Source organism: Rhamphochromis sp. 'chilingali', assembly GCF_963969265.1.
Source record: "Rhamphochromis sp. 'chilingali' genome assembly, chromosome: 8".
Taxonomy (NCBI): domain Eukaryota; kingdom Metazoa; phylum Chordata; class Actinopteri; order Cichliformes; family Cichlidae; genus Rhamphochromis; species Rhamphochromis sp. 'chilingali'.
The window spans coordinates 5,405,142-5,425,661 of NC_137935.1; the positions used below are offsets into that span (position 1 = coordinate 5,405,142).

Consider the following 20,520-nt stretch of genomic DNA (forward strand, 5'->3'; position numbering starts at 1 on the left):
TTTGACCTCCCCCCCTCCCCCCCGGAAGTGTGTAATGAGCGTGACGAATCGCATCCGGAGAAGGGGGGTGGGAAACCCCCCGCGTGTCGAATTGCATCCTGAGAAGGGGGGTGAACCCCGGAAGCGCGCCATCTGTTGCTAAGCGTGTCGAATTGCATCCTGAGAAGGGAGGGGGGAAACCTCCGGAAGAGCGCCATCTGTTGTTGGGAAAAAAAGTTTTTAGTGGGAGGGACTGCAGCGGGGGAGGAGAATAAAAAGCAGAGAGGAGGAGTCCGTCACAATTTCTAAGTCACAGACACACAAGATGGAATCTTTCATTCTGCAGCCCAGCAGCGTTCCTGTGTCCGATGAGATCTGCTCTCCCAAAGAAGAAGGCTTTGAATATGACATATTCAAATACAGCATATTTACTATGGAAGGCCTCGATCCGGACCTTATGACCCTACCGGAAATACTCCGGAAGTGTCTAGTCATTTTCAGACCTGATGCGTCATGTTCCCTAAGCACAGCGGTGATGCAGCAGATGATTCTGTGATGTATAGAGAGACAGAGCGGATGTAATTTTACTTTCTTAAGCTGCACCGGCGTTTGTAATGGAAATAAAGAGTGACTTCCTGTAGAGATTTCAATAGTATTTTATTTTCCTATAATACAGACGCTGTAAAAAACCTTTAAGATACACCATAGCTTGTGATGAAAAGAAGAACTTTCTATCCGCTTGTAACCTACAGGCTGTCTATGTGTAAAAAACGAATAACTATCCCTTACTGAATACTACTTTTCCTTTTGAGAGACTGAAAAACAAACCATAATTGCAGCGACAGGCGATCTTGTTTCACACACACACACACACACACACACACACACACACACACACACACACACACACACACACACACACACACACACACACACACACACACACACCGCGGGTCAAGGAGGAGTTTTTTTCTTCAATACTTTAACAATAAGTTTTCTCAATAGATAGAAAATGATGACGCTGAGGAGTCAACATCCGATATTATCATTGCTTGTAACCCGGTAAATAATTTCGTACATCTCCCCATAAAACAAGTCTTAGTGGAAAAAAGCTCATATTCGAATAAGTTTATTAAAGCACCCCCCTCTGTGGGGAAAGAGTCAACCATGAGGCGAGTTTTGTCAACAGCAAGAACAAGGTCAGACAACTGTTGCCCATTTGGTAAAACAAATACCCATCTCAAAGTCATATTTTACCGTTGCAGAATGTGGAAAACAGACGGCGTTCGCAAGAAGGCAATCAAAAAAAAAACAACCCTCTCTAACTATTGGTATTGTCAAGAGAAAGATGCGAAAAACAGATGCTTCGCTAGACTAGGATAAAATGAGAGAAGAAACGGGAGGGGAGTCGATATCTGCTCAGCCCCTACTGTGACAGTTCTACCAATCGCGAGGAAGAATCCGTGAATATTATGTCAGCATTCCGTTCAAACAACGCCGCCGATCACACACACACACACACACACACACACACACACACACACACACACACACACACACACACACACACACACACACACACACACACCGCGGGTCAAGGAGGAGTGAGACGGCAGAATAGTTTTTTTCTTCATTACTTTTACAATGGGATTTCTCAATAGATAGAAAATGATGACGCTGAGGAGTCAACAGTCGATATTATCATTGCTTGTAACCCGGTAAATAATTTCGTACATCTCCCCATAAAACAAGTCTTAGTGGAAAAAAGCTCATATTCGAATAAGTTTATTCCCCTCTGTGGGAAAGAGTTTTTTTCTCAGAGTCAACCATGAGGCGAGTTTTGTCAACAGCAAGAACAACTGTTGCCCATAAAGTAAAACAAATATCCGCCTCTAAGTCGTATTTTACCGTTGCAGAATGTGGAAAACAGACAGCCCTCACAGGAGGCACCATAGTTAAAATATTTAAATTTCAACTAAATTTGTAGTAATGATCGGATTTCCTCACTTATCTACACCACACTCCTTGTCCTTGATTTCTTATCGTTTCTTATCGTTCCTCTGTCCCTTAATAGAAACCACATATATAGAAACTATCCTCCCTTTCAGTTGTCTTTTGCACTTCCATATCGCAAAGCAGTTACTGTAGGTTATTTTCTGCTTATGCATTAATGTAATTAATTAACTTATTTATCCTTAAGTAAGGTAATGACTTGAGTTCTAATGCTTTTTGTCTCTTGAGTTAGCTGTCAATGTGGGATTTTTTTCCCCTTTTGTCCAGTTAAAGCTGCCTTTCATTCTTCAACACAGCTTAAACTCTAATAGGTAAGCTTTCTTGTAATTTCTTAGTTCTGCAGGCTTCTTGAAAGACATCCGAGACTCTTGGTGGTCCAACCCCTGCCTGCCTCCTTAAACTGGGGTGTTTAAATCTCTTTACCTCTGTTGTGAACTTCACACAAAGTTTGTAGTAACAAAATCAAACTGACGAGGATCTCGTTTGAAAAACACACACACTCACGAGACAAAATAAAAACAGACTGCTCAAAGCAAAAGCAGAGCCCTCACAGCTGGTAGTACAAACACAGTGACAACATGCGTACTAGATACCCTCAGTGCCAAAAGCATAAATATGAAATAATGTGATCACCAAGAATATCCTAAAAATGGCATTGAGGTGCGTGTTACAGTAAAGAAAAAAAAAAAGTAGCCAAATTTTCATCGGAAAATGTTGAATTTTAGTAAAAACAATGCTCTGTAGTTTGATACTGTCGTTACAGACAAAGCAGATGTTTAAAGCCTTTGGACGCACATTTGAAATGCACTCATTCTCCTTATCAGCTGGAAACATTAAAGCCGTAAAATGACTTTTTCAAACGGATAAAAACTATTGAACAGCAGCAATGTTGAGCCTGTTCCAAAATTTGAATGTACATGTGTTGAAGGTGCGGGTCTTGTTGAATTATTAAACATACTTTCTTTAATTTTTCGAGCCACAAAAACAACAACTTTTAATTTTCTTCTGCTTGAGTCTCGGCCTCGGGTAGCTCTACTTATCATTGCTCAGTCAGTCGTCTGTTTGTGCTACTTTTTTTCAAGGAGCAGTGGATTATTGGTAAGGGTGACTTTATGTGTTTAGCTACTTAAGTGGAAGTACTGTGGAAAGTTTTACCTTACATACATAGATCTACCAGTACAGCTTCTGAGGTATCTGTTTACAAAATGTTATAATCTATTCAAAGGTTCTTTGCAATTTTACATTGATAAACATTATCCTTAACACATTTGGCCCACATAAAGTACTATGGCCATCACACTGTCATTTAGAATTGTTTAAATAACTCGTGTCTTAAGTCCTTCCATCAAACAGAAAATTAAAAAAAAAAAAAACATGGTTCACTTTTATATCACAAAATGTTAGAAATATAAGCTGTTCATAACAACCTGAAAGGCTGGGAGTTTAAAATGCAAACCGATGGAAGCAGAAGTAGAAGACTATAATGTCTCAGAGCACACGGTGTCTATTAATGTGTAGACATGTATAAATAAGAGCTTAATAAAGATGCTTAATTTCTTAAGAAATAAACAGGTGGAGTGATCTTTATCAAAAGTGGATGTTGCATCTGTGGCTAAACCACTCTACCCAAAAAAACTTTAAAAATCTACTGTGTGTGAGGCTGTGTAAGTAAAGCTTGCCCTTCACACCTGCGTGTAATAAACCATTTGTTGGGGGTTGTGGATTTGGCACCTCAGCATTGTGAAAGTGGGGAAACATGTTTCTGGCTGTGCATAAGATTCCTCCTTACAACTTAGAATCTCAGTTCTAAATGAAATTCAGATGTTTTTTTAAGTATGGCTAATGTATTAATTGACTTCTAAGGCACACACACACACACACACACACACACACACACACACACACACACACACACACACACACACACACACACACACACACACACACAAGATCTAAGTGGCTCCTCATTCCGAAAATTCAGATATTTAAATAAAATGGTGAATTGGCTAGTGATGAGGAGCCACTTAGATCCGTAAAATGAGGTTTGATTAAATTAAACTCTTATGAACAGCTATGAACTCTACCTCTCTGCTGATGTGTTCCAAACAAGCAATGTTTTCTACACGTCCAAACTGTGTGCTAACTACCTCACACCGCTGTGTCTGGGATCCGAAAAAAAAAAGTTAAAACGCTATACCTTGCGGCAGTTGTGAAGTGCTGAGGAAACTACTGTGTGTCTGATGGGGTGTTTTTATATAGGTGGACTTGGTTTCAGTTGGCCTCTGACATGATAAGATAAAATAAAGGAAACTGATTGTAATGGAACTACAGTGCTGGGATGCTCTTGATAAGGCAGCCTCTTTTATTGTTTTATGACTTGTTTTGCTGACTGTTGAGGGCCTAACTGTAACCAACTCTGTCTAACTGTTGCAGAGTTAAGAATCTGTAGTTTTTAGAAGTAACACAAGAAAAGTTTATTTCTAAAGGAATACCTGTTGTTTGTGGTGCTCTATTTAAAACTATTAGTGTCATGAACCAAAGTTCAGCGCACAAGCTGGACCCAGAAGCAGAGCCAACACACACACAGGAGTACGAGAAAATAAACTTTATTTTAACTGAAGGTGTCCCGGGAGGGTAGAAGGAAAACACGCGTGAAACTCGAGAAACCAAGGGACCGGGAGATGAGTCGCGCAGGAACGCCGAAAACGGGACTGTGGGAGGCTGCAACAGAAAAAGGACAAGAATTATTGGGGCGCGGGGAAATAGCAGCATACGTGGGGGAAGAGTATGAGTCTTACGGTGACAGCGGGGCCGTGGGAGCCGGAGGGAGGGGTGAGGGTCCGCGCTAAATTTGCAAAGTTACTGATTTAAAAATTATATTTTTGAATTTTTAATTGCATGACAAACATACAATAGACTCTTGAGCATATTTATATAGCTAAATACACAATGGTATAACCGTGCTAAATAAAAGAGGCCCAAGTACCAAAGCACTCTAATGCAAGCCTCTAAACTGCATGTTGATAAGTACATGAAGCGTACCTCTACAGCTGAAAACAGATTGTATCCATACTTTGAGGATCTGCTGAATTGTTTTTAATGGCACTTTTTTTTTTTTTGATGAACTGCAGATGATGATGAATTCCTCTTTATTGTAGAAACAGTCCCTAAGCTGTTGTTGCTCATACTTACTGAGTTCCCTAGCTACTTCCTTACTATGTCAGTAAACTTTTTGAAAAGGAAGCTGCTGTAGATTTAAAGAAACACCTTAATTGAAGCAAAGGCAAAAAAATTGGAATGAATTTTATGTGACTGTAAAGCCAACAATAAGTGAAAATCCAAAAACGCCTCCAATCCTAATGATCTTCCCCCTCTCTCTCTCTCTCTCTGTGTGTGTGTGTGTCCTCACAGAAGGAAGGTCACGACAGGAGCTTTTTTCAATCAGTTTTTTACAAGAAGTGTAGCTCATACAATGGTATAAATGTATTATTTGCGATACTTTATAAATATGAACCTCTAAAGATTTTGAGTTCGTGCACATTGCGAATCAAGAATCTAAATATTTGTATCACAATGATTTCTATAAAAGCATTTTGTTTATGGGGATAATGTGACAAATCTTTTGTGACCCTATTAATGATCAATGGTGATTAAAGAGGAACCCTGGCTCTGGACATTTTCATGACAAGTGACAGCGCTGACATCTACTAACGAGAGGACATGTTTTATCATCATAAACACGGTGATAAGACGCATCGTTAAAGCGTCACTTCAGTAATGTTGACTCATGTTTTTAATAATGACTTTAAAACACTAAACTCTAATTTCTGTGGTTATTTTAAGTTTACAGAATATAACATGTGGTAAGACGACGAGTTTTACTTCTCATGTTATGTGTATCTATTTATCATGTATGCTACTTTGCTCTGTGGACTGTAAAATGTTTCATTGTGTTCATGAAATAAACCAGACTTTCACTGTCTGCATCTTTTACTGTTTTTCTGCTTTTGTTCACTCCAAGTTTGACAAAACCTACAGATATCCAGAGTTAACTCACTAACAATGTGGAGCAGTCTCAGTGTATTTAGCTGCTTTTTCCCTGAACACAACCAACCGAGAGAAACGCCTGTAGGCCTCACTTTGGTCATTTTGAACGTTGAAGGAGATTTGTTCCATAGACACCTTATACTAGTGTTTCCTGCACTTAATCCATCACTACTATGTTCTATTTAAATCCAGATTCCTTTTATAGTTTGCAGTGAAATTTGTTAAACCGTTGCTTAATGGGACAGAAGTACAAGTCGCTCTTTACTAACACATTTGTAGATGAGTTTAATGCTGAACAACACAGCTAGCAGTCTCACACACTCTTTAGGTTTTTCAAGTTATGTGTGTGTAAGGGTTTAGTCTATCAAACCTTACCCTTTTCTCCTCAGTATCACAACAGTATGACTCCCAAAGTACGGCTCAGTAAACAACCTATGATTCTAAAGCCAGAACAGAAAGATACAGTTGGAAGATGAATGATTGCGTTTTTATGATGTGTAGTAAAACGACCCCCTCTTCTTCTTCTCTGTGTTGTTCTTGTGTGTGTGTGTGTGTGTGTGTGTGTGTGTGTGTGTGTGTGTGTGTGTGTGTGTGTGTGCCTTAGAAGTCAAATAATACATTAGCCATACTTAAAAAAACATCTGAATTTCATTTAGAACTGAGATTCTAAGTTGTAAGGAGGAATCTTATGCACAGCCAGAAACATGTTTCCCCACTTTCACAATGCTGAGGTGCCAAATCCACAACCCCCAACAAATGGTTTATTACACGCAGGTGTGAAGGGCAAGCTTTACTTACACAGCCTCACACACAGTAGATTTTTAAAGTTTTTTTGGGTAGAGTGGTTTAGCCACAGATGCAACATCCACTTTTGATAAAGATCACTCCACCTGTTTATTTCTTAAGAAATTAAGCATCTTTATTAAGCTCTTATTTATACATGTCTACACATTAATAGACACCGTGTGCTCTGAGACATTATAGTCTTCTACTTCTGCTTCCATCGGTTTGCATTTTAAACTCCCAGCCTTTCAGGTTGTTATGAACAGCTTATATTTCTAACATTTTGTGATATAAAAGTGAACCATGTTTTTTTTTTTTTTAATTTTCTGTTTGATGGAAGGACTTAAGACACGAGTTATTTAAACAATTCTAAATGACAGTGTGATGGCCATAGTACTTTATGTGGGCCAAATGTGTTAAGGATAATGTTTATCAATGTAAAATTGCAAAGAACCTTTGAATAGATTATAACATTTTGTAAACAGTTACCTCAGAAGCTGTACTGGTAGATCTATGTATGTAAGGTAAAACTTTCCACAGTACTTCCACTTAAGTAGCTAAACACATAAAGTCACCCTTACCAATAATCCACTGCTCCTTGAAAAAAAGTAGCACAAACAGACGACTGACTGAGCAATGATAAGTAGAGCTACCCGAGGCCGATACTCAAGCAGAAGAAAATTAAAAGTTGTTGTTTTTGTGGCTCGAAAAATTAAAGAAAGTATGTTTAATAATTCAACAAGACCCGCACCTTCAACACATGTACATTCAAATTTTGGAACAGGCTCAACATTGCTGCTGTTCAATAGTTTTTATCCGTTTGAAAAAGTCATTTTACGGCTTTAATGTTTCCAGCTGATAAGGAGAATGAGTGCATTTCAAATGTGCGTCCAAAGGCTTTAAACATCTGCTTTGTCTGTAACGACAGTATCAAACTACAGAGCATTGTTTTTACTAAAATTCAACATTTTCCGATGAAAATTTGGCTACTTTTTTTTTTCTTTACTGTAACACGCACCTCAATGCCATTTTTAGGATATTCTTGGTGATCACATTTTTTCATATTTATGCTTTTGGCACTGAGGGTATCTAATACGCATGTTGTCACTGTGTTTGTACTACCAGCTGTGAGGGCTCTGCTTTTGCTTTGAGCAGTCTGTTTTTATTTTGTCTCGTGAGTGTGTGTATTTTTCAAACGAGATCCTCGTCAGTTTGATTTTGTTACCACAAACTTTGTGTGAAGTTCACAACAGAGGTAAAGAGATTTAAACACCCCAGTTTAAGGAGGCAGGCAGGGGTTGGACCACCTGCACAGGGCTGGTGAAGCAGAGAGTGTCCGGGGGGAGATGTGCAACAGAAGCAGAGGGAACATTTTACAAGATGATAAATGGCAGATTTAGATGATTAAGGATTTGTTGACAAGATTAAAAGACACGTCCGTCAGAGTTCAACAACATTACAGTTTGATTAAATAAAAAAGTTTTTAGACTACACAAGGTTCATTTTCTCCTCTGATAGTAATCATATTAAACATGTCAAGAAAGAAAGAGTATAAAGAAAATAGTAAATGTGTGTCTAATTAAACTCTTCCTGTGAGCCTTATATCATCCTTTAATATGTTTGGTGTTACAAACTTGAAGAAGCACAGAAAAGATCATCAGACATTAATCTAATCAGTTTTCAGCCTTCATTCATATTGAAAAGTTGAAATCTTCCCTGCTAGACCCAAGTGCAGCGTTTAACACCGTCGGCCATAACATTTTATTACAGCTATTATTAAATGGAGAGTCCTCTTCACACACTGAGGTTAATTATGAAGCTCCACAGGCTTCTGTGCAAAGACCAGTTCTGTTTACATTATACGTGCTTTAGAAGACATAGCATACCACAGGTCAGCTCAGCAACATTTCGACTTTGGCTTGTTTTTTCTGGTTAACGTTAATTACGTAATTTAGAATTAAAGTTGAGTGTTTTTAGCATTTAGGATGGCCGTATCGAGTAACTCAAGTGCTGTAAACATTTCATGAAACCTCATCAAAAGTTATCTGAGTTGGAAGGGTGGCTGTTAATAAGCCATTCTTAAGGAAGGAGAACAGAGAAAAATAAGGCTGAGGTGTGCCAAATTACACAAGAAATTGACTGGAAAAAGAAATCAGCTGTAATATGTCTTATGGAGTAATGAATCCAAATTTGAAATATGCATGGAAGAGGTCCGAAGAGAGATACAACAGTGAATGTCTATAGCCGTCTTTAACACAGCGTGGATACTCTACCGTGCTTTGAGGCTGGATTTCAGCCAGTGTTGTTGGAGCTCTTATCCAAATTAATCAAATTATGAATGTAGAAAAGTTCCACCAGATTTTGATCGACCATGTAATACCACGTAGTGTCTGATTGGCTTCAACTTCATTTTTCAGTACGACAATGATCGCAAACATACTGCCAATGTAGTCAAAGTATGCCTGGATGAAACAACGCATCAGTCATGGATTGATCTCTCCAGGGTTCGAACCTCAAGATAATCGAAGCAGTGTGGGATCATCTTGACAGAAAACAAAACAAAAGGCAGCCAGCATCCAAAGAAGAGTCTCGGATGTCTTTCAAGAAGCCTGCAGAACTAAGAAATTACAAGAAAGCTTACCTATTAGAGTTTAAGCTGTGTTGAAGAATGAAAGGCAGCTTTAACTGGACAAAAGGGGAAAAAAATCCCACATTGACAGCTAACTCAAGAGACAAAAAGCATTAGAACTCAAGTCATTACCTTACTTAAGGATAAATAAGTTAATTAATTACATTAATGCATAAGCAGAAAATAACCTACAGTAACTGCTTTGCGATATGGAAGTGCAAAAGACAACTGAAAGGGAGGATAGTTTCTATATATGTGGTTTCTATTAAGGGACAGAGGAACGATAAGAAACGATAAGAAATCAAGGACAAGGAGTGTGGTGTAGATAAGTGAGGAAATCCGATCATTACTACAAATTTAGTTGAAATTTAAATATTTTAACTATGGTGCCTCCTGTGAGGGCTGTCTGTTTTCCACATTCTGCAACGGTAAAATACGACTTAGAGGCGGATATTTGTTTTACTTTATGGGCAACAGTTGTTCTTGCTGTTGACAAAACTCGCCTCATGGTTGACTCTGAGAAAAAAACTCTTTCCCACAGAGGGGAATAAACTTATTCGAATATGAGCTTTTTTCCACTAAGACTTGTTTTATGGGGAGATGTACGAAATTATTTACCGGGTTACAAGCAATGATAATATCGACTGTTGACTCCTCAGCGTCATCATTTTCTATCTATTGAGAAATCCCATTGTAAAAGTAATGAAGAAAAAAACTATTCTGCCGTCTCACTCCTCCTTGACCCGCGGGGTGTGTGTGTGTGTGTGTGTGTGTGTGTGTGTGTGTGTGTGTGTGTGTGTGTGTGTGTGTGTGTGTGTGTGTGTGTGTGTGTGTGTGTGTGTGTGATCGGCGGCGTTGTTTGAACGGAATGCTGACATAATATTCACGGATTCTTCCTCGCGATTGGTAGAACTGTCACAGTAGGGGCTGAGCAGATATCGACTCCCCTCCCGTTTCTTCTCTCATTTTATCCTAGTCTAGCGAAGCATCTGTTTTTCGCATCTTTCTCTTGACAATACCAATAGTTAGAGAGGGTTGTTTTTTTTTTGATTGCCTTCTTGCGAACGCCGTCTGTTTTCCACATTCTGCAACGGTAAAATATGACTTTGAGATGGGTATTTGTTTTACCAAATGGGCAACAGTTGTCTGACCTTGTTCTTGCTGTTGACAAAACTCGCCTCATGGTTGACTCTTTCCCCACAGAGGGGGGTGCTTTAATAAACTTATTCGAATATGAGCTTTTTTCCACTAAGACTTGTTTTATGGGGAGATGTACGAAATTATTTACCGGGTTACAAGCAATGATAATATCGGATGTTGACTCCTCAGCGTCATCATTTTCTATCTATTGAGAAAACTTATTGTTAAAGTATTGAAGAAAAAAACTCCTCCTTGACCCGCGGTGTGTGTGTGTGTGTGTGTGTGTGTGTGTGTGTGTGTGTGTGAAACAAGATCGCCTGTCGCTGCAATTATGGTTTGTTTTTCAGTCTCTCAAAAGGAAAAGTAGTATTCAGTAAGGGATAGTTATTCATTTTTTACACATAGACAGCCTGTAGGTTACAAGCGGATAGAAAGTTCTTCTTTTCATCACAAGCTATGGTGTATCTTAAAGGTTTTTTACAGCGTCTGTATTATAGGAAAATAAAATACTATTGAAATCTCTACAGGAAGTCACTCTTTATTTCCATTACAAACGCCGGTGCAGCTTAAGAAAGTAAAATTACATCCGCTCTGTCTCTCTATACATCACAGAATCATCTGCTGCATCACCGCTGTGCTTAGGGAACATGACGCATCAGGTCTGAAAATGACTAGACACTTCCGGAGTATTTCCGGTAGGGTCATAAGGTCCGGATCGAGGCCTTCCATAGTAAATATGCTGTATTTGAATATGTCATATTCAAAGCCTTCTTCTTTGGGAGAGCAGATCTCATCGGACACAGGAACGCTGCTGGGCTGCAGAATGAAAGATTCCATCTTGTGTGTCTGTGACTTAGAAATTGTGACGGACTCCTCCTCTCTGCTTTTTATTCTCCTCCCCCGCTGCAGTCCCTCCCACTAAAAACTTTTTTTCCCAACAACAGATGGCGCTCTTCCGGAGGTTTCCCCCCTCCCTTCTCAGGATGCAATTCGACACGCTTAGCAACAGATGGCGCGCTTCCGGGGTTCACCCCCCTTCTCCGGATGCGATTCGTCACGCTCATTACACACTTCCGGGGGGGAGGGGGGGAGGTCAAAAGGTCGTGATTAGGGCCATCAATCACTTCGGATTAAATTTTGTCATAAACTGTATGGGATTATCTCTCTCACATAAATCCATCATAACTGAATGGAATGCTGCAAATAACTTGCTTTACTTAACATGTTTATCCTCTGAACAAAACAGATGCCTTATTTCTGATTAATCAGACTCAACTTCATAGTCACAATTCTGGCACACATAAATTGCCTGGCCTGAGGTGCAAGCATCATGGGCCCATTTGTTGCATTTTACGCATTTTACCCAGGTCTCTTTTGGACGACTGTTTGAAAATGGCTCCACACAGACAAGGCAGAAGCACTCTTCATCATCTGATGATGACTCTTGAATTATTTTTCTTCTTTTAGCTGCGTTGTTCTTCATAGGTCCAGATGTTTTCCCCCCTCGCGTCCCTCTCTTTTGAAACAGCTTTTTGCTAGATTCAGCCTTATTCTTTTCTTTTTCTAGTTGCTGCTTCACTGGCGTGTCGGTTAGAATTGCTGATTTGCGTCGTTTTCTTCCTTTGCTGGATGGTTTTCGGCGGCCAGCTTTTGGATATGGCTGGATGTCCTCTGGAGTTGGTAGTCCGCTGTCAGTAATTGCAGTGCGGTAATTTATGTCAAAATCCTTTGCTGTACTTGTGATTGATTTGTTCTGCATCTTTACCTGCCTGACTGCCTTTAACATAATGTCAGGTGGTGTTCTGCCACGCTCTGTCTTTCGTTGATAATTTCGAACCATCTTACTTTCTTCCTTCCTTCCTTAATTCCTGCCTCTCCTTCCTTTCTTCAAAAACCTTATTACAAATACAAATGAATTACAATATCACAATTTTTTGGAGCATTTATTTGTACTGGGGCAAGTTGTCACATGTGACGACTTGCCCCAAAGTTAATGAGACAACTTGCCCCAAACTGACATTTATGCTAATTTTGGCTAAATGTCAGGGTTAGCTCAACATAGCACATCAGCTGAAGTATCAAAAGACACGTTAATGTCTCCTCTATTTTGTGTAAAATAATAATCTGTAACATCTATACCTAACAAAGTTGTACTGAAGAAAATTTAAAGTGATTTATTTTTCCTTTTAGGTCAAAAAAATAAAAAAGATGTGCTCACCTCAGATTAGAGCAGTCTTGACCACATGTGAACAGGAGGTTGACTATAGAAGAAGAAGTCACACAAAGTGGCTATTTCATTTTTGAGATAGAGCCTCTAGTGTTGGAGTTATGAACAGTGTGACAACTTACCCCGCTCTCCCCTACATGTAGTCACTGAAATATGCTGAAGTTGAACCTGAACATCAGAATGTGTTTGGGTGATTTACGTGACTCTGAACATGGCGTGGTTGATGGAGTTAGCTGGGCTGGTCTGAGTATTTCAGAAACTGCTGACTTACTGGGATTTCCCCACACTACCTGCTCTAGAGTTGACAGAGAATGGTCTGAAAAGGAGAAAATGCAGTTTTCTGGGCAAAAATGCCTTTTTGATGTCTGAGGAGATTGGCCAGACTGCTCTGAGCTGATAGGAAGACAACTATAACTAAAATAACCAATCATTAAAAGCAAGATATGAAGAAGAGCATCTATGAATGCTTGGAGCAGATGAGCTACAGAAGCAGAAGACCACACTGGCTGCCACTCCTGTCAGCTATGAACAAGAAACTGATGAAACTGAGATTGGAGAATGATGAAGTCTGATGAATCTCAGACCAGGTGATATTCAGATATAGGGTCAGAATTCGTCAAGAACACTGTGATGAAAGTGTAGATCCATCCTGCTTTGTATTAATGCTTCATGCTGCTGCTGGTGTAATGGTGTGGGGGATATTTTCTCGGCACGCTTTGGGCTTTTTAGTACCAAGTGAGCATTATTTAAACACCGCAGCCTACCTGAGTGTTGCTAACCATGTCCATCCTTTTATGATGACAGCTTACCCGTCTTCTGATGGCTGCTTCTAGCAGGATAATACGTCAGGATGTATCTCATATCATCTCAAACTGGTCACTTGAACATGACAATGAGGAACTTTAGAAATGAAATTAGTCAATATGGCTTTTTTTGTCTATAAAACTGACTGACACAGTAGGTAATGCGAATTATACTGACCCTCAGTCATAGTGGAAATAAAATAGGAGCCCCCAGACCTGCTTAAATGACTCACAAAAACACACACACTCACACACACACAAAAGATTATCTTTCAATCTGTACTTTTCAATTCAAAGAAACAACTGTACAGAGTCAGTAATTTGCAGTTGGTTGTGATCATTTTGTACATTTTTTCACCTTTTTTCCATGTCGGTAGTTTGTGTCACCCCTGTATGTTACAGTGATCGTAGAATGGGACTCAAAGACATGCACAGCAGTACTGTAATAGAGACTATGTCATTCATGCAACCTCTTTGTCCTGATCTGTTTGTGTGCAGGAGGTGTACATCACTTTCATCTAGGCTTGTGGCACAAATAAACAGTCACACTTCAAGACAGACTCAGACTCCAAGATTCAACATAGAAAAAGACAAGGGGCGGTTTTCCCAGTGTCACCATGGATAAATTATTTTCACGTCTGTTTTTACAGAAAATACTTCTGAGCAAATAGATTTGTACATTTCCAGGCTGCAGGTTGCAGACAGGCATACAGAGAGACAGGCAGGCTGAGGGCAGACAGACAGTGGTGCTCAGGGGCTCCTGGGAGGGGACACGCTGTGGCAGCAGATCAGCTAAAACACCAATTTATATTCAGTATTTATTATTTTTTATCTTTGGCTGGTGATAAAAAATGTCACCACATTAATGAGGTGGTCAACAGCACCAAACTAAAGCATAATATTATTCATGACGTGATGATAAAAGTGATCATTTCTAATGAGTATCCCTAAAGAACATCAATAAATTCAACCTCTCGTCCCACCTGAACATCCACTGAACTTAGCAGCCCTGATTGTCCCCGTTTGTGTCTGAGAAAATAACATTTCGCTTCAGTGTACGAGCCCTTTTAATGTCTGCGAGTTTTCTTATGACTTTCTATTCAGGCAGTGTGTTCACGAGGTCCAATTTTTCACCGCTCCTGACGTGGAAACAGAAGCATCAGTGTTTTCCTATCAGAGGCAACATATCAAGATCAACAGTGACACTAGTGGTGATTTTCACCCTTAAAACAATTAATTGTTTGGTCAGTAAAAGACGAGCAAATACACAATCCTCATCATTGTTACTTTGACAAACTTTCATATATTCAGTTAATCCTGTAATAAAAATATTTAAGAAATTTGAGCAAAAGCATGATGGTAGTTTTTTGGTTGTATAGAGAATTAAGACCTAAGTTATAACAGGGCAGTGCAGTGAAGCTAAAGAAAGAAAGAAAGGCGTGTCCAGGTTGGGTAACAAACAGACCATATAAAAGATGGACAAAGCTTTAAACCTGCATTCTTGCTGATGGCCAGCAGAGGGCGACTCCTGTAGTTATAAAAACAGGTGGAGTTGCATGGAAAATGTCCCTCAACTCGACTCCTCTGTGATCTCACTTTCCCGATTAGATTATGGGCTCAATCACTTTTTTTTTCACTTTTATTCAACACAACAAGATGCCTTTTAAATTTTTTGTGAATTATGAATTATTAAAGTCACAAAGGGGGACCAGTCCGAGTATGTCCAGTGTTGGTTTCACAGCGAGATCCGCACCCCTTCTGTGACATCTGGTTTCAAACAACTAAAATAGCAAAGGTTGAAAATATCTTCAGGCTTCAAATCAGAACTTCACTCACTAGTGGCAAAGTCCATCTGTTATATACAGTCTATTTAATAAGTACATAGCACAGTGTTATGTGTCGCTAAATATTAGCTTCTGAACGAAAACAGGACTTCTTCCAGGTTTAATTTTTGCAGTAATGTCACTGAACTTATGTTTCAATATTAATTACAGTCAGTGCTGTCAAAAGAAAAATGTAGTATAACAAAAGTAGTGTTTGTTTAAAGTTTGTTTATAGATTTTTCTATAAAAGGCCGGCTCTGCTGAGAAGGTTCTAGGACCACTCACCAAAACGACGAACTGATTATTAAGCAGTTCGTTCAGTTAAAGGTTTTAGCTCTTGCATAAATGTCCATAAGCTGTACACGAACTTTGAAGATCAAAGTGAATTTCACGCCCTTCTCAAAGCCAAACTGCATGTGACTGAACCTGAAAAGGTCACTCATAATACTTTAATCTTCTCATTTTGGTAACTTTTAACTTGTCCGGGTCTGACGTCCCTCTGCTGGATCCCCAACACCAGTGAACACCAGCCCTCAGCCCTGCAACAGGCCAGCGTCCCTAGTGCAAAGAAAAGGTTGCATAAAGTTCCATTGCTACCACGGACATCATCCTCACCATCATCGGCAACATTAATCCCTGAACACACCGCTCTACAATCCTCATAGACTTCATATTACTGCATACTACTGAGTGCTTTTGGTGTACAAGATGCAACATGTCAAAGTCTGAAGTGTCTGAATGGCATCAGAGAATCTGCACCAGTGTTTCCCTCCGCTTAAAAAACAGTGCGTTTCATTTTTCGGGGCTTTTTTGGCCCCTGATCATGTAAACAGGAGGAAACACTGATCCAACATGAAACATTTTCAACATCAATGATCTACATTCATTTCCAGGCAGAAAAGAAAACACTTTCAATACATTAACAACAAACCAAAAGGTATTTTTATTTATTACTTCGCGTCTGCCGACAGAATGAGGCTGATGTGAGCACAACAGACAGACGGGCAGGGTATCGGCACACACGCCCAAACCGTCGAGCTTTCATTTGTCCCAATGTTTACCTTTCATATATTATCTAAATGTTTCTGCTCTCCAAAGTGTAAAGTTATTTGACTTGTTATTGGTTCAGCTGTACCCTGCGCGATCTGTTCTGTGTGTATCAGCAGAAACAAATCATGGAGGTTTATTAAGATGCTGGATTCATAATCAGTCAGCCAGCTGGCTCGGTGTCACTTTAAACATGGAACTCTTTTCACTCTTGGTGTGTTTGTTGTGTCTGACATGCATGCAAATGATTGCACTCATGTGGCATTCTCATGAAATAAATTACAAGTTCTAAAGACAAATTTTATGAGAAACAGAAACGAGGTCTGTAGGTCAGGAGGGAATTTAAAATCCAGCAATGAAAACCTAAAATAAATAAATAAATAAATAAGACCCAACACAATCAGCTGACCGATAACCATATCTTTAACAAGCCTTAAATATGAACTCTATCCTAGCAAATATAGACACGAGCTGGATTCTTGGGCTTTACAGCCTTCTTACAAATAAATGTAAATGTTTTCTTGTAAAATATTACTGAAGTTATGTGAAGTCCTTCATGTTTGAGTTAAAAAATAACCTGGTCTATGATTTTAAAAATGTAAGTATTGGAGTGATGCGTCTTTGATGAGCTGGCAGACTCTGTGACATGCAGCAGAAAGGTGAGAGAGCAGGTAAAGTCCATGGGCAGACGGTGTTTTGAAAAGTAAAAACACCAAAAGGCTGCATTCGAAGCTCTGTGAAGCAACTGTGCACTGACCAAAAAATTTAATCAAAAAGAGAAAACACCTTAAAAAAGACAACCTGTTAAGCTCATTTTCAGCTCCATAGTTTTACTCTTGGACTCTAACAGCGTAGCTTTGCATGATTTACATTTATACCGAGCCCCGGTGGAGCCCCTTAGTTTATCTTCTGTCTGAAATAAGCTGTTGTAGCTCTTCTCCCTAAAAGGCCATGCTCTCTTTAGTCCTGATTTCTTTTGAATGGCTGCCGCTGGCAAACAGAAGATAAACATAAGCATTATCTCGATGGCTGAACACAAGCGCTTGTGTTTCCTGTTCTCCACTGTGGCTGCGGGGATTTTTTTTTTTTTTTTTTTTCTCTTGCATCATTTCCACTTTAGAAGTCATAGTTTGATTGGTTCTAGGCCACAGGTGTGGGTTAAAATGCACCACATATCCTGAAACTGTGCCCACAGCATCAGGGAGCATCAGGAGCTAATGCTCCAAGAAACTAACTTGGACGTGTGCCCTACGAATGAGGCCTTTCTATTTTATCTAGCTTTCTGTTTCACATGCAGTACAGGAGCTGCAAATAATTAATTATTAAAAATAAAATAACAATTATGCAAATGCATTTCAGCTGAACTTTAACAGAGAGCATCAGAAACACGAGAGCTGGAATGAGTTTTCATACAGCAGCGGTGACAATAACGCACTTTAAAAGAAGTTTAAATGCAGTCTGGCCCGCATGCATCTAACGGGGCAGGAAATTAATGCCACCATCCACCGCTGGTGCCTCACAAAGCTGCATTTACCAGATAAACCAAACCGTGATGATTCTCATTTCCTGCTGTTTATGGCATTGTGGTGCGTTACCATGAAATGAAACATATACTTGTAACAAGGATGCTAAACTGCAAAGACGAGCTTCTTTAGACGAGTGATTTCTCTCCAAGAAAAGCATGCAATCTCTCACTTATGAAATATTTTGTCAGTGCCGTGTCAGCTCATTCGCTTTTTTAATTGATCGCTTCAGTCATTTCCACCTGATGACTTTTAAGACTCGTTTATAACCTCTAACATTTTCAGCCTGATGGGTTTTATGTGTGCGTGCGAAGATGTAAGTCTATCTTTGTGAGCGAGGACATATTTCCAGGACCTGAATTTGAAAGACGCTCTGAAAGGTTTATTTGAAGGTTCAGAATCAGGGTTAAATTAAGGGGTGAGGGAATGTAGCATCACAAAGATAGAAGTACAAATGTGTGAATGGGGTGTGTGTAGATGTGTGTTGTGAATGGGACGTATTGTATCCGGAAGACTGAGGCGGCATCTGAGGGGATGAACGTACTGACGAGTGTGAAGCACACACCAACACAAATAACCTGAGAGCTATGGAGACCCTGGGAGCGGAGAGCAGCAGCGCGCGCGCACACACACACACACACACACACACACACACACACACACACACACACACACACACACACACACACACACACACACACACACACACACAAGATTTTGTTTTAAACTCTGTATAAAAACAAATTTGTATGTATAATAAATCAAAGAGAATATCCAGTAGTTTGATGTTGTAAGAGAATAAAAGAGTAGATGAGGCCTGTTTTCATCCCTGAAGGCCTCATTCATTAAAAACATGCAGATTTTGTGCTTATGACCAAATCATGAAAAACTGATCTAGATGGTAAAACAAGCAGATGACAATGAATGGTTTCATTTTTATTAGAAATATCAAAAATAAAGATTTTTTCCTATTTTATTCATTAATTTAAGTGGACCTCTTAAACTTAAACCACCACCTGGTAAGGCCAATGATCATACTAGGAATACCCACCTGCCCCGTGTTTAATATGAGCATTTATCTACCACTGTAAAAGTCTATATATGACAGAATATAAATAAAACTACAAGAGGTCCACTTTTAAAATCGTTTTAATGAATGAGGCCCCTGGGAACAAGACTTTTTATTTCTTCTGACCACCTACTGCTCACTAGAAAATCTATAATGCTAAAATAAAATCCTACCCAAGGGAAGGGAAACTGCTGTGTATGCCCTGGGATCTTGATTTGATACATTTCTTCTTGTTTTTTGTGTGCGTAACAAAGTTCTGAAGACCGACGTCTACTCTTCTCTTCTCTTAAACAGAGTCAGCACAAACCTGGAGATCAGTGCTGACTCATCCAGGGCAAGTGCACGCGTGTGTTTACAGTGCAGTTTGTTATCCAAGTAAAACTATTAGAATTTCTACATGTTTTCATGGCCAGACCTCCAGACAGATGGGATACAGCGGAGAAAGTAAAAGAAGGTCTGTAAAACATTTTGGCATAATTTCATTCTGTTTGTATTTCCAAGGAGTAATAAGACGTAGTGTAGGATGTCTCGACTTACAGACAGATATATACAGTAAATAGGACACACAGACGAGAAATACATACAGACGGAGCTCGTCTCATAGAAAAAACAAACATGGAACAGCATGAGCTACGTTTTATCGCTCTACCAGCCGTCAGCCTAACAGCCTTCCCGTTGACCGTGATGCGCGTCCCGTCTCTCTCTCGCGGCGACGCTGCCCGGGGCTCCGCAGCACAAAACGCCACCCTGCTCTCAGGCAGTTCTCCGAAACAGCCGCCAGGGGGCGTCGGTGACTCTGTGCGTTCTCACAGAGACACAGAAGAGAGAGAGAGAGAGATAGAGGGGGAGAGCGAGGGAGGTGTCTCCTGCTCCAAATCAAATCCGTCCCGTCTGTCCTATGAGTGAGCCCGGGTCAAACCTTCGATTTCCATCCAAACACGACTGCTCTGTTGACAGTGTTGGAGGCGAAGAGGAGGAGGGGGGCGTTCGCAACCAGTTTATGGCCCCGCCTCCCAGCCAGAGTTCATACTGTGAGCTTCAATCCCAGCTCCCGTCCAAGCTCATTTTTTCTTACTGGACTTTTCTGATCGTTTTGCGTCCGACTTCCCAGCCCGTTCTGACCTCTCCGACCGTTCGCCCCTCTCCCTCTCCTTCTCTTTATCCCTCTCCTTCTCTCTGTCCCGTTCCTTCTCCTTCTCAGCACGCTCGATTCGGTCACCCCGGTCCGAACGCTCGCCACCGCGCTCTGACCTGTTGTCCACCTTGCTCCCGTCGCGGCGCGTGCCCTCGTCGGTGGATGAGGTAGTTGGTTGGGGCTGACCCCATTTGGCAATCTCCTCGTGCTCTGAAATACTGGCGGTGATATTAGTCACCCACGTTTTGAGGTCGTCCTGCGATGGGAGAGAGGGGTGCACAGATGTCAGCTGGCCGGTTCAG

The 20,520-nt window shown here is 40.2% G+C and overlaps 1 protein-coding gene across 1 annotated transcript in view; it reads right to left on the bottom strand.

The window, feature by feature from the left end:
- Positions 1-13,953: 13,953 nt before the first annotated feature.
- Positions 13,954-20,520, bottom strand: part of sptbn4b (spectrin, beta, non-erythrocytic 4b) — a 114,030-nt gene continuing 107,463 nt past the window's right edge. Inside the window, exon 43 of the mRNA XM_080888944.1 lies at positions 13,954-20,474. Coding sequence (XP_080745070.1) covers positions 20,145-20,474 — 330 coding nt within the window. The 3' untranslated portion in view covers positions 13,954-20,144. The remainder of the gene's footprint in view (positions 20,475-20,520) is intronic.